Below are 14,850 nucleotides of genomic sequence, written 5' to 3' on the forward strand. Positions count from 1 at the left end.
ACGGAGATTGTATGAACTGCGGAAATCACAGAGTTATTCAGTGGGAGCTGGGACCCCTCCCGGCTTCCTGAAGCCCCACCCCCACTTCCCACCCGCTTACCTGACACAGGTCTTATTTTCAGTCTCTGTTGGGACCACTTTTTCTACAGCCCCCCCCCTTGATCTGCTCATTCTATAAATACTTACGGCAGTGTGTAGTAGGGAGCTCACCATTTCATTTTCTCCCCCACATCTGCTTGTAACTCCTGGTAGTTTCAATCTCTGTTCATGTAACCACTCTCAACTCACCACACAGGTTAGAAATCTCCAAGTGATTCTTGACTCCTCTCTCTCCCTTCCTTCTCACATTCAATAAGCTGGCGGGTTCTGTCGGTAATAATCACCACATGTCCTTGGAATCCAGACTTCGCTCTTCATACCTTTAAAGATACTCTAATTCAGGCTCCGTCATACCTGCTTGGACTATTGCAGTAGCCTTCAAGCTGATCTCCATGCCATGGCCTGGGACAGGAGTTCTGTACCACTGCAGGAATGAGGGTCCTTTCAGAGGAAGAAGGAGGAGGAAGAGGAAGAGAACTTAACTGTTGTCCTTCACACTTAAAAAACATGACAGAGTAACAGGTTTATAATTCACTGTTTTATAGAGGAAAAGTGGTTTGGTTTTGTTTTCTTAAAGAACGAGAAAGAAACAAAAACCCTTAGCAAGAAATCAAAAGCCTTTTTCCAATAGACTCATCTGCTCCTTTTAACCTCCTCTCTGCTTTGTATCCTCTGAGTCCTGGCACCTCTGAACCCTCTGGTCATTTTTAGACCCTTAAATGGTCTCCCTGCTCTGGTACATAATTCTTTGTTTCTCCTGGAATATGCTTCTCCTTCCTGGTTCACAAAGGCCCCCTGTTCCATGACGACCGTGATACATTTCCACCCCCCGCGGTCTTACTGTTGTTTGCACAACTGGGATCCCTCCGAGCTCCTAGATTTCTGCATTTCTGTCGTCCCGAAACCTCCGGAGTCGGAAAAGTGGCTGGCACCCACTAGGTGCTCCACAGAAGCTTGTGAGGGAATGAACCGCTCTCTGGGAAGAGGCGGGGACAGAAACGAGAATGTTGTTAAAGTGTGTTCGCAAATGGAGGCATGCACGAAGACCCTGGGAGCACAGGAGGCTTCGCTCCCTCGTCAGCCGTCCTGGATGAGAACAGTTCGTAGGCTTATGTCCGCGAGCAGGAAGGTTAACCCAGACCCCTGCGTACTGTTATCATAACTTTGTCCGTTCAGCCTTGTGAAACCCACTTCAATTTCATCTTCAGTCCTGGGTCAGACGCAACTGAGAAAAGGTCAAATCAAATGGGACTCACTTAGGGACCCTCTCTTCAGAGTCTCTCTTGGGCAGGAAGTTTAACGCAGGAGCTGTATGGTTGGGGCAGAGCTTTTATTCTTGTGCCGAGCAAACCACCTGCCACTGGTTTTCTTTCCTGGGTGAATATGTTTCCAGTCAAATGTCCTGGGGTCTGTGAGGCTTTAGTCCTCTCAAATGTGGCTTTCAGAGCACCTCGTTGGTTCCGGACACTCTGCGAGGTGTCTCCAGCGGACAGCGGACCCTCGGCTACGTCCGGCCGCCGCCGCACCATGTCATAGTGTCCCACTTTCTCTTCTTGCAGGCATCGTTTCCATCACCACCCTGACTGTGCTGGCCTATGAACGTTACATTCGTGTGGTCCATGCCAGAGTGATCAATTTTTCCTGGGCCTGGAGGGCCATTACCTACATCTGGCTGTACTCACTGGCGTGGTCGGGAGCGCCTCTGCTGGGCTGGAACAGGTACATCCTGGACGTGCATGGACCAGGCTGCTCTGTGGACTGGAAATCCAAGGACGCCAGCGACTCCTCCTTTGTGCTGTTCTTATTTCTTGGCTGTCTGGTGGTGCCCCTGGGAGTCATAGCCCATTGCTATGGCCATATTCTGTATTCCGTTCGAATGGTAAGTTGAAAACGGCAGGTGCCCCTCCCCTAATCTATTTCCAGGGTGGGCAGTTCTGGGCAGGAGAGACTCCAACTCTCCCTTCGTGACTAGTGGTTGTCACTAGTGGTTGTCACATAGAACAGCTGGCGCAGGTCTCGGGGACTTCCTGGGAGAGTATAGAATTCTACTCTGTTCAGTGGAACTGGGCACTGAGTCACTCTCTAAAAGGCAAATGAGGAATAACATCTACTTTCTCTAAGCCGCTCTCTAAACCACAAGGAGGAAGGAAAGGGTTCTGGACAGATAAAATCAGTCACAACCAAGAACACCTGCATTCTCAGACACTGTCAGAATTAAAGAACTCTCACCAAGGAAATTCCACACTTCCCATGATTTTATTCCTTCAAAGGTCATGTAAATCCACTAGACCATAGTATAGATATTTTGTCCGGAAATCGCTTCTGAATCATAAAGCGCAAGACTGGCCACAAATGGGTTTCCTGTTGAGTGCTAGCAAGACGTCTGAAGTGGCGGTGGGAGGCGGTCTCCTACGTGAGCCCCATATATTTTCCTCGCTCAGTCACCGTGTCTTCCTGTCTGCATCTTCCTTCTTCAGAATCCCCGCTCAGCGGTCTCCTGTGCACCCCGCTACACCCCTCTAACTTTCACCTTTAGAAAAACAAAACAAAAAGAACTTGGCCACATGCATCACTTTAAATCATAACGCACTGCCAACTTCCACATTTGAGCTTTTCTCATACACACCAATGATCAGTTTTCATGTATTCAGCCTCCTATTTTTCCTTATATCCTTTTCCCCCTTCTCCTATGGTCACAGACTCAGTTCCAGGGGCCTTAGTTTTTTCTTCCTTTATTCTTGCTTTCTTCTAATCCATTTTCTCCATAATTCCACCAGAGTAATTATTCTTAAATGCAAGTTTTCTCATATCACTGGCCAGCCTAAAATCCTTTAGAGGTTCCTCTGCCTTCATGATGAAAAATAAAGCCTCTGAGTGTGACTACCAGGGTCCCTCATTACCGTTCTTGTCTGTGTGTGCAGCTTTAATTCTTGACACGCCGACCCTCTTGCCAACTCGGGTTCCAGTCAAGCGCAATATTTCTTGTTCCCAGAACTTGACGTGTGTTCTATTACTACTTTACATTAGCACATATCCTGTTCCTGGAACACTCTGTCCTTCCTCCTTACTTGGCTTAGCCACAGGAGGCTGAGCTCAGTCTCTTCTTGCCCTTCCCCATGTCTGAATCCATTACCCATCCTGTGTGTTCTCATAGCCCTCTCTGGTCACCTCCCTCACGACATGGGTCATCTATGGAAGCAGTCTGTGTGCCGGTCCCCCTCAGAACACAGTGATTCCTTAAAAGCAGAGACCCAGTCTTATTCATTTTTTCACCTATAGCTGGAACAGGACTTTCACAAAATAGTTGATCAGAGACTATTTAGGGAACGAGTGACCGACAATGTATTGGAAGGGGAAGAGGTACAGGTGTGAAGAGACTTGACTCTAGAGCACAGTATTGTCCACTCAGAACCTGGGGATTTACCCAGAGGGGTGACTCATAGCAGTGATGGAGACAGAGCTTCTCATGTGAGAAAAGGACTCACGGTGAAGTGTTTGAAAATCTACAGGTGCCTGCATCAATGAGCCCAATTTAATATAGGCAGCGGACGCTTGTACGGGGAATTCTGAGGGACGTGTCTGAAGTGGCTCCACCTTCAGGACAAGCTCAGCTGTGCATGTGCTTTTCCTCCACCTTTTAGGAAATATCCTCAAATGATTGAATGTTGGGGTAGGACATCTGGGGGGCTCTTTATTTGGAAAACTTTGAAAGGACAGAGTGAAGGAATGGAGAATGATAAAACAGAGAGGCCAAAAGAGATAAGTGAAAAATAATCATGGAAACTACAGATATACAAACACAAATAATCCAGAACAATAATCAGACTACATTCTTGTACCAAAGAGAAACTGGGCTTTCCCAGCTCAGTATTTCCCTAAACTAACTTCTCCAGCACGCACGTAATTTCAAGATGATAAATGAATGCTCTGCTTTGATACATGTTGAAAGGATGGGAATTGAGTTGCCCAGAAAGGGTAGAGATGAGTCTGTGAGGACTCTGGGTGGTGGGGAATTGAAGACAGATGATTGAGCTGTGGTTATATTGAGTATATTGTATATTATCAATACAATGCAATATATCGTATATTCAATATACTATATATTGAGTATATTGAATATATATATACTCATTAATTGCAACTGAGGAGCCAAAAATCATGATTCCAAATATTCCATAGTATCATGAAAATACAAATGCATATAAATGTGTTAGTTTCAAATATAATTCCAGTGTAAATAAATATTTTAATCTTGGACATAATCCCACAAAGTCATGTGTGTGGAACTGGGACCCAACTGCTGTTAAGTCCAACAGGTTATTCATTTGAATCTCCTTTAATCTTGACTCTTAGAGGAAGTAATTGATTGCCAGGAGCAAAAGTGGTGAATCTGGGATATGGATCCAGACCTAATTCCAAATTGAGACCTTTTATTAGAACTCCACAACCTTCTTAAGAAACTCTGCGGAGGGGCACCTGAGTGGATCAGTGGGTTAAAAGCCTCTGCCTTCGGCTCAGGTCATGATCCCAGGGTCCTGGGATTGAGCCCCACATCGGGCTCTCTGCTCTGCGGGGAGGCTGCTTCCTCCTCTCTCTCTGCCTGCCTCTCTGCCTAGTTGTGATCTCTCTCTCTCTGTCAAATAAATAAAATATTAAAAAAAAAAAAGCCTCTGCCTTCAGCTCAGGTCGTGATCCCAGGGTCCTGGGATCGAGCCCCACATCGGGCTCTCTGCTCGGTGGGGAGCCTGCTTCCTCCTCTCTCTCTGCCTGCTTCTCCACCTACTTGTGATCTCTGTTTGTCAAATAAATAAATAAAATTTTTTAAAAAAGAAAAAAAAAGGAAACTCTAGGGGAAATTTCCCACCCACCCAAACAATGGTGTTCTGAAAATAGAATAATATCCCATCACATTAAATAAAATAGCTTCTTTTAAAATAGAATTGTACAAATAGATAATAATAGTATCCACATTTACTACCATGCCCACCCCTACACCTTCCCTCTACTCTATAAAAACACAATCATTTTAATTATCCATATTTTCTTCCTACTCTCCGTCAGTATGAATGATGATTCTACAAAGAATATGGCTTCTTCAATATAATTTTAGGTGATATCAATAATTTAGCTATATCAATTCAAATATACTTTCAAACACTATAAGCATACGTTCTGATTTATTTGGAAATTTCTCCTTAATTTTTATGATAATGCTGGACATAAAAAGGAATGCTTAGATTTTGTTGAAATGCAATAAATTTCCCAGTTTAAAATTGTGCACTAAGTATAAACAGTATGCAAGATACCTTATTTTAAATACATAAGGCATTTGTATTTTTGCAGCAAACTTAACTTTTTAGGATAGTCAGAAATAACCATTTTATTTAAGAACATACTTTTGGTAAAAACAAACAAACAAACAAACAAACAAAACATACTTTTGGTGTAGAGGGATATTATACCCCTCCCCTTACTAACAAATTTATAATAACAATAGAAGGAATTTGGAAAGAACTTTTATCTGAGAAACCCAAACAACTTTCAGACTCTAGAACATTATTCTTCGGTGCTTCAATAGGGATGAATTAAAAGCAGATATGCTGAGTTTACAGGGATGTGGCTACAAGTGTTCTCTGCACCTGAGCCCTGATGACACCAACCGCAAGCGAGGTCCCCATCAAATCCCACTTTGCAGTCGTTAGCTGGGAGTGGAAGCCACCATAGTTCGCAGCAAGAATTCATTTGGGAATTTAGCTTTAACCAAGACCAGCTTAACCATGCAGAAACAATGTCACATGTTTGCCGCCTGGTTTGATAAGTTGAGGGTTATGTTCTGGATTAGAGTTTCCAGGATCATGGAGAAAGAGATTCCAATTTGTCAGGACTCTGTCAGGCTGTCTTTCAGTGACTGGAGGATCTAAGCAAAATAATTCATTTTCTTCTTTTTTTTTTTAAGATTTTATTTATTTATATTAGAGAGAAAACATGCATGTTTGTGGCGGGGGAGGGGAGGGGCTGAGGGAGAGCGAGAATCCCAAGCAGACTACACACTGTGTGTGGAGCACAGCAGGGCCGGATTGTGAAATCATGACCTGAGCCAAAACTAAGAGTCCCACACTCACCATCTGAGCCACCCAGGCGCCCCCATTTTTTTCTTCTTTAAATAAATTGGAAAACATTAAAAACCATTAAAGGATCGAAGAGGCTATGTGGCCCAAGGAACTATATTAAAGATGCATGGACTGAGACATGGAGAGATTAAGGGCTGGACCCAGCTGGAGGCTCTTGGATCAGAAGTTGACCCCAAGGGGCACCTGGGTGGCTCAGTGGGTTAAGCCTCTCCCTTCGTCTCAGGTCATGATCTCAGGGACCTGGGATCAAGTCCCGCATCAGGCTCTCTTCTCCGCGGGGAGCCTGCTTTCCCCTCTCTCTCTGCCTGCCTCTCTGCCTACTTCTGATCTCTCTCTGCCAAATAAACTAAAAATTAAAAAAAAAAAAAGTTGACCCCAAAAGTCCTGTTGAGTTTTCTTTCCACGAGGGTGGGCCCCAGAATTTTGTTGGTATATCTATTATCAAAGCAACAGGAGAAAAGGATTCTTTGACTTCCAACTCTTTCTTTCTCCTTTCTGCAGCTTCGTTGTGTTGAAGATCTTCAGACAATTCAAGTGATTAAGATTTTAAGATATGAAAAGAAAGTGGCCAAAATGTGCTTTTTAATGATATTTATCTTCCTTATCTTTTGGATGCCTTATATCGTGATCTGTTTCTTGGTGGTGAATGGCTACGGACACCTTGTCACTCCAACAGTATCTCTTGTCTCCTATCTCTTTGCTAAGTCAAGCACTGTATATAATCCGATTATTTATATCATCATGATCAGAAAGGTAAGTGTGGTAGTAAACACGTTGTTTTCACCGTGTAGATGTGGTTGTTGGAAAATATAATACTTCTATAGAGATTATTCAGACAGCTTCTATGATAAAGACCTAAATCAAGAATTTTATAGGAAAAAAAGTGTTCAGGAATAAATGCAAGATATTCCCAAAGAAAACAGTAACAATTCTAAGATCTACCAAAAATCTTAAGTAAAATTCCATTAAAATTAATATTTAATTCATCAGGAAACATTTTATGTCTTGTAATAATAATGGCCACAAAGTTAATAATTTACTTAAAATTCTTACTGTACTATGGAGATTATACCCATTATCTTTCAAAACACCATGAGATAGACACTAGTATTATTTCTTACCTTATTTATGAATTATAACACAAGTTCAAAAAAGTTAAATGACTGGCCTGCTCCAGGAATTGTTGGTTCCTGGATTCCAGTCTGGTTTGCTAGAATATCAGAGTCCATGCTCATAGCTCACCACTTAGGGTTTCAGGTATCATTATTCACATGCCACGACCAGTGTGTAGCTCAAATTAATTTGGTTCCAGAAACTCCTCTGGATCGAATGGGAAGCTTATTATCTGTGTGTGTGGTAGACGGGTTTCGACTTGACGATTGTCAGCCAGGACTCTGAGGGCCCCACTATGATTGTGATGAAGCATGAGGCTAAACCTCTAAGTAACAAAGCTGAAAGACCAGAGAATTGCCAAGTTATAAATAATGGCCAATTCCTGCATTGACATTTTTTATTTCTATTTTTAAAATATTTGTTTATTTATGAGAGAGAGAGAGAGAGAACACAAGGGGGAGGACCTGAGGGAAAGGGAGAGACAGAGAGGCAGAGGGAGAGGGAGGGGGCATCTCAAGCTGACTCTGCCCTGAGCCTCGAGCCCAACTCAGGCTCGATCTCACAACCCTGAGATCCTGACCTGAGCCAAAACCAAGAGTCAGATGCTCCATAGACTGCGTCACCCAGAAACCTCTCCACTGGAACTTTTAAGTAAGAGGTCACACTAATAACAGGCCATAATTGGCTACTACTCTGGCTAAAAGTTTGGAATTAGAGGACATTTTTTCTATTAACCTTATAATGTTCACTGCTAAATCTCCCTCTTCGTACTTTCGTATGGTTGCAATCTCTGTTCATTGATGGTCTTTCTTTCTCTTTCATAATGCCTTCATTCATCTATTTACTTGAATTCAGAGAATTTTAACTCAGAGTCCCTAATATCCGAGAATTACTTGAATTGGCTCCAGGAGAGCCATGAGAACCCCCGAAATGAGTCATAAAACTTTTTAAGAATATGCACGTGTACATTTTTCTAACAAGAGAGTTTATAAGTTTAATTTTCTGAAGAAGTGTAAAGGGCTTCATATTTTAGGAACTACCACTTCAACAGGCAAATAATTACATTTAAAACATATTACCTGACATTACTTTTTGTGTTCTTTCTCTGGGCCAGTGGCCCCTATGCCAGTTCTTTTAAAATTTTAATGTGCATACAGCACACGAGGAGAGACCATTAAAAAAAAAAAGTGCATACTCAGATTTGGTATGCCTGGGTGGCCAAGATTCTGCTTTGTAAGATTCTGCATTGCACGTGGTCCCCATGTTTCTGGTTCTCAGGAGCACACTTAAAATGGAAAGTCTGAAAGACACAGTAAACTAACAAACAAATAAATAAAACAATGGTCCTTATCCTCAAGGAGCTTACCATTTATGTGGGAAAACATATTTTGACATACTTTAACCCTTATAATAATGTATCTTTAGCACTTAAGCTGATATAGCAAACACTAGTTTGATGAATAGATAGTCTCAAGCAAATAGTTTTAAAGGTGAGTATAAACTAAATACTAACTTGTATACGCGTGAGGTTTAAAGATTACAGAAATCAATGTCGCTGGCTCTTCTATTTTCCACTGATACTTCCTGATCTGGGAAAACCCGTGTATTAAACTTTAATTTTGCTCTGAACGAAGGGGATAAAAGTTAAATTAAGTAACTTTTTTATTTATATGTTTTATTGGTCATGATAGACTATTGCAACAAATAACTCCACCATTTCAGTGAATTAATAAGAAAAATATTTTTCATTTATTTTTTTAAAAATTTATTTATTTTAGAGACAGAAAGAGAACACATGTGGGAGCACAAGTAGGGAGAGGGGCAGAGGGAGAGAATGTCAAGCAGACTCCCTGCTGAGTGCAGAGCCCCCTATGGGGCTTGATCTCAAGACCCTGAAATCATAGCCTGAGCCAAAACCAAGAGTCAGGAGCTTTTGCTCATTAAATCCTGGTCCAGAGTCCACTCTATCTGCTGGAGGGCAGGTGATTGTCCCATGCAGTTCTGTAGCAATCAAAGCTCCTCCATGTTGTGATGTTATAATCTTCAGGCTTGACTCTAAGGTCTTGCAGGAGGGGAAGAGCAGGGAAGAGCCCCTGAAAGGGAGTTGAGAAATGGGGTTCAGTGTTGCACCCAGGACAAGGGGAGGATCGTGGGTATTGGTGAGCACTCGCACTCTCTGCTATAGTACTTTTTCTCCAGATGGTTTGTAATCTTGATAGAAAAAAATTCCTTGCCTGATCAAAGGAAATTAGTGAGGACGGCAGACTGTAAACTCTGTGGGAAGGGCCTCGTCAGCCTTTGCTGCCCACAGTATTCCCAAACTGCAGCCCCGTGGCTTTTACCTTGTAGTTGCTCACTGAATATTTGTGGAATGAATTAATTTGAAATTTCTTTTTTTAAATATTTTTTTAAGTTTTTATTTATTTTTAAAATTCTTTTCAGTGTTCCAGAATTCATTGTTTATGCATCACACCCAGTGCTCCATGCAATCCGTGCCCTCCTTAATCCCCACCACCAGGCTCGCCCAGCCTCCACCCCCGCCCCTCCAAAACCCTCAGTTTGTTTCTCAGAGTCCACAGTCTCTCATGGTTCGTCTCCCCCTCCGATTTGAAATTTCTTAAAGAAACAGATTTAGTTGTCCTCAAAGATGGTGCATGCGACTTGAATCCATGGAGATTATAAGGTATTGTAATAGTCCTATATGATTTTGTTGATGAGAATTACATAATCATTAAAAAACCCTAAAGCTCCAGGGTTATTTAGGTACATATGAGCATTGCAACGTAACCCTACACCCACCCAGCTAACAAATAAAAAAGAACAACCGAAATTAAATTCAACTAATTTTATTGAATGTTAACCCAGATTAAGGGCCAAATTTTTACTTGATATTCAACTTCGTTTTCTCTCTGCCCAGTTCCGAAGATCCCTTTTGCAACTGCACTGCTTCCGACTTCTGAGATGCCAGAGGCCGGCTAAGGACCTACCAGCCAATGGGAGTGAAATGCAGATCAGACCCATTGTGATGTCACAGAAAGATGGGGACAGGCCAAAGAAAAAAGTGACTTTTAATTCTTCTTCCATCATTTTTATCATCACCAGTGATGAATCACTGGCAGTTGATGACAGTGACAAGACCAGTGTGTCAAAGGTCGATGTAATCCAAGTTCGTCCTTTATAGGAAGGAATAATGGTAATGAAAGATGAGGACTTATACTGGAAACCACTTCTTGACTTCCATTATGAGGACTGTTTTGGAATCCCCACTCTATGTAATATCTTGGGGGAGGAAAAACTTTCCTCTGCCCTAAAATTTTCTTTACCTGGTAAAGAATTAAATTGACATGAGACAGATGAACAGGAGAAAAACCCAAAAGTTTAATTCTGGGTGCATGGAGGCCCAATAAGAAAATTGAGACCCAAAGAAATGAGCAGGTCATGTAGCTTTTTCACATTATAGACAGAGACATAAATCTGTAAGGAACTGACAGGACAGGAAAACTCATGTTTGGGAGCTTCAGTCAGTAAAGAATTCTAAACAGGATCTGGGCTTGGTAGTAATTTAGTAAAAGTAACAGGGTTTCTTCATACAGGTTTTTTTCAGCCCTCAATTCTCTGTCTCTGATGATACAGGTGTCTCTCTACCCCCTGGTTTAGGGAGGTTCCTTTCACACGAGAGATTTCCTGCTTTCAGGAGGACAAAGAAAGGTCAGACTGTCCTTTTTGCATCTGCTGTTTATTAAGTAAGTTGAATTCAAAATTGTGGCATATTTGGGGGCATCCTGCCCTGGACTTCCACACATTAACAGAACTTCTGTGAGTCAGCAGGAACTCTGAATTGCCCTTATGTTTTCTAGCCTCTGGAAGCAACTGAGCTTGACAGCTGCTTTGATTCCACGGGTGCTTCCCGTAATGAAAAACCATTCACGGCACAAGATGGGCATCTGGCACCATTAACTTCTAACATGTTGGAAATTTTCATTTCAAATATATTTTTTTAAATGACACTATTTTCCAAGGCACATAATACATTTTTCTCAAAAATACTTAGCTGTATTCACAGCTCGGAAATAACTGTAAAAATAACTTTGTATCATACATGTTGGAAATCTCAACTTTTCCGTGGTGTTGGATCCTCATCGCTGTCTTATCCTATGTTTGAGCGATCAGATTTATCAGAGAGCCTATTCGAGGGTGAAAAAGAAAATCAGCACCCTGGCTTCCTCTGAAACGAAAGACTTACTGTATGTGCCGTATGATAAAGACGAGCTTCAAGATGACTGTCCTGCTAAGAACGCTCCAGGAGGAATATTGAAAAGCAACTCAGCAGAGGAAAGGTCGTGAATTTCAAAATAATCATGGAGGCTGGGGACTCATACATTAGCAGAGGATGTCCAGGGGAAGAGGATGTCTTGGCAGATCTGTTTCATTTCAAACATGACTGGGCAACATTATCCTCTCAACAATTTGCCACAATTTTGCCAAGTGTTTTGGGTTTAGAAAAGGAGTTCCAAGCAAAAAAAAAAAAAAAGAAACATCTACGTTTGAAGAGGATGAAAGTGAGTGTAAAACTGTATTCATAAAATGTATTATTTAGTCCTTTTTGCTCTTTAACCAGTCTCCTGGGTAATCAATGGTCAGTGTTCATGAAGTTGCCATTTTCCCATGAGTCATTGTTTGTCATTGTTTGGACTAAACACAGCTCGTTAGAACTCAAGGATTTCTTCGACTATATAAAAAAAAAAAAAAACTGAACCATTTTGTTGCCTAGTTTTTATTTCTTAGTTGACTGTCCTGCTGATGTAGCATCTTCACAATTAATCATGTTTGAAAGACTTGTGTTTCAGCTGGTCTGCTGAAGGAAGAACCAAAGAAAATATTTTCCCTAAAAGAACTTTTCAAAATCGTTTATCGCGGGCTAGTAAACTGCTTCTTGAGAGTCTCAAGTGGAATAATTTCTATGAAAACTGTCTCCTTTGTTTCCTTTCCACTCTGTTGTCTATATATCTGTTTAATTTATAAATAAAACTTCTTGTTCTTCACTTAGTATGGTATCAATAACCCCCTCTTTTTTTAATCTTCAAAAGGTAATAATGGCCTTCGAAGACGGTGAAGTAAAATTAGTTCATTTTGTAACGTTCTAGAGTGCCCCAAATTCCTCATTTTTACTTCCAGTTTTGGTAAGTGAAGCTGAGCTCTACGTTGGATTAGTTCCATCCGGGTGACCCAAAGTGTAAGTTACATGTTAGGCAAATCATGGTTTTTAGTCTTGGGTGTTACGAGTCAGTCCTATCGTGACTTTAACGATGTCCTTGAAAGGGAAGAGGTAATCAGCATCTTCCTTGAGGTCCCTGGTGCTTTCCTTTTTGAGAAGTGAAAGAGATCTTGGTCACTGCACTTTCATATTTAGAATGACCACACCGATGTGTAGCATTATGGGAAAGCTGGGTTTTGCAACTTAAGCTAGTAGTTTAGGGGTGGTCCCACCCTCAATAATCACAACGAACACAGAGAGAAATTTTATACTGATTTTAATTGTAAGCGGACATATATCTTTCCCTAGTGAATTAAATATGATGATGGAAACATGGCTTGGATCCTTAGTTTCAGTTACAAGGAAGTCCGTTTGCCGCGTCAGCATATTTACGTCACCGGTGATGACATTGGGAATCTCTTTCTAGTGATTCCATGGAGTTTGCAAGGAAACATGTCCTGTTTTCTGGAAGTAAGCGAGCCACTCCCATGGTCTTCTGAAGTAGTGCAGGGGTCTCAGGGACATGGAGCACAGAAACAGGTAGGTACTACCCATGACTATCAATGTTCCAAAGAAGAAGAGTCCTTTGTTTATCACCTGTGGAAACAGCAAGAAGTCTCGTTTTATTTGTCCAGAGAGAAAGATCTCAAAAGACTTCATTCTTGAACAACCAAGGAGTATACAACGTCTTCTTTGTTCTTTAACCTAAAATGGCCATTTAGTTGCATGACCACGAGGTCTAGGCCTAGGATGGCTGGTAAGGTCAGGAATTTGGAGCTTCCCTTCTCTGTCTCTGTCCTCTCTCCCTTCCCAGAGATAGCTGGATCCATGTGTTCTGTGTAACGAATCCTCAGCAGTCTGCCTTTGTATAGCCATAAACACACACACACACACACACACACAGACACACACACACACACACACACACACACACACACACACAATTTAGAAAAAGAGTTATAAATGCGATCTTAGAAGAGTCTGTTAGCCTCCCTTGGCCTCCTTGCTTCCCTTGACATAATATTCAAAATGCCTAACATCCTGCTTGCCCTTCCAGCTGCCCCCTTCATGGTTCTCACACATCAGGGCTGCCTTCCAGGCCCACCCAGCCCCGCTCCCCCCATCCCCCGGCCACTCCCATGCTCCACCAGCCGGGGTCAGTCTGCCCCTCCCGCCTCTGAGCTGCGGGAGGAGAGGGACTGTTGCTTATTCATCACATGCCCAGCTCGGTCTCTGGACACTAAATGCAATGATTTGCTGAATGAATAAAGTTGTTAGATTTCCAAAGGAAATCTAGGAATCAATGTCTATGTACTGGCATGTCTGGGTGAGCTGCCCAAAATGAACATGTTAGGGCATTAAATTAGAATTAGATTATGTTTTATAAGAGATTCAACTCTGTCCAATTTTACAGGTTAAACCCATAAGAATATTGCATGAAGCAAAAGTCAATTGCAAAATAAAGTTAAAAAGTTACATTGCTAAAATAAATTTAAAAGTTTAGAAATACTGCATCAGGGGTCCCTTGGTAGTTCAGTTGGTTAAGTGTCTGACTCTTGATTTTGGCTCAGGTCATGGTCTCAGGGTTGTGGGATCAAGTCCTGCATCAGGCTCCAAACTGAGCATGGAGTCTGCTGCCCTTTCCCTGTACTCCTTAACCCACTTGTGCTCACGCACACTCTCACTCTAAATAAATAAAATCTTAAAAAAAAAAAAAAGAAAAGAAATACTAGCATCAGTTCTCTTTTGAATTTCCTCCCTTCGGGAGACTCACTCTCTCTCTCCCTCTTGCTCGCTCTTTCTTTCTCCCTTTTTGTAATTTTGTTCATTAGGCGCTTTACCTCCCGTGTACCCGGGACAGTTTTTATTTGGAAGCAAACATGTCTGTCACATCATTTCTGAATTTGCCTGAAGAATCATAAGCATAACACTACGAACTTCAACTTGTTCTGACCTTTTTCTGCCAATGCCAACGCAGCTTTGCCTCATGGTATCTTATTCTGGAAAAGGTGACCTATAAGGAAGTTAAAAAAGTATACTTGTGATTCTTCAATGGCTAAACAGAAGAATCAAATGAAATGTCTTAAACCCAGACCTTACCATGGTATAGAGAGGAATGAAGGTAGACGGCATAAGAGCCTGAAGAAGTCTCTCCACCTTCTTGTGGAAGATGAACCACCTTGAGTTGACGTGGGCTCGCATCTGCAAAACGTAAGACTCTTACAGAACACCTCAAGCAAATACCATTTCTTT

At 41.8% G+C, this 14,850-nt stretch overlaps 2 protein-coding genes across 2 annotated transcripts in view; one reads left to right on the forward strand and one right to left on the reverse strand.

Moving 5' to 3' along the window:
* The window catches only part of OPN3 (opsin 3), a 43,009-nt gene extending 30,298 nt beyond the window's left edge, over positions 1-12,711 (forward strand). The window contains exons 2-4 of the mRNA XM_045983685.1: positions 1,659-1,978; positions 6,732-6,983; positions 10,261-12,711. Coding sequence (XP_045839641.1) covers positions 1,659-1,978; positions 6,732-6,983; positions 10,261-10,524 — 836 coding nt within the window. The 3' untranslated portion in view covers positions 10,525-12,711. The remainder of the gene's footprint in view (positions 1-1,658; positions 1,979-6,731; positions 6,984-10,260) is intronic.
* Positions 12,712-12,857: 146 nt separating this feature from the next.
* KMO (kynurenine 3-monooxygenase) overlaps positions 12,858-14,850 on the reverse strand; it is a 43,205-nt gene continuing 41,212 nt past the window's right edge. Inside the window, 4 exon segments of the mRNA XM_045983684.1 lie at positions 12,858-13,060; positions 13,063-13,194; positions 14,552-14,611; positions 14,698-14,799. Coding sequence (XP_045839640.1) covers positions 12,992-13,060; positions 13,063-13,194; positions 14,552-14,611; positions 14,698-14,799 — 363 coding nt within the window. The 3' untranslated portion in view covers positions 12,858-12,991.

This window comes from Meles meles, chromosome 17 (assembly GCF_922984935.1).
Source record: "Meles meles chromosome 17, mMelMel3.1 paternal haplotype, whole genome shotgun sequence".
Taxonomy (NCBI): Eukaryota; Metazoa; Chordata; class Mammalia; order Carnivora; family Mustelidae; genus Meles; species Meles meles.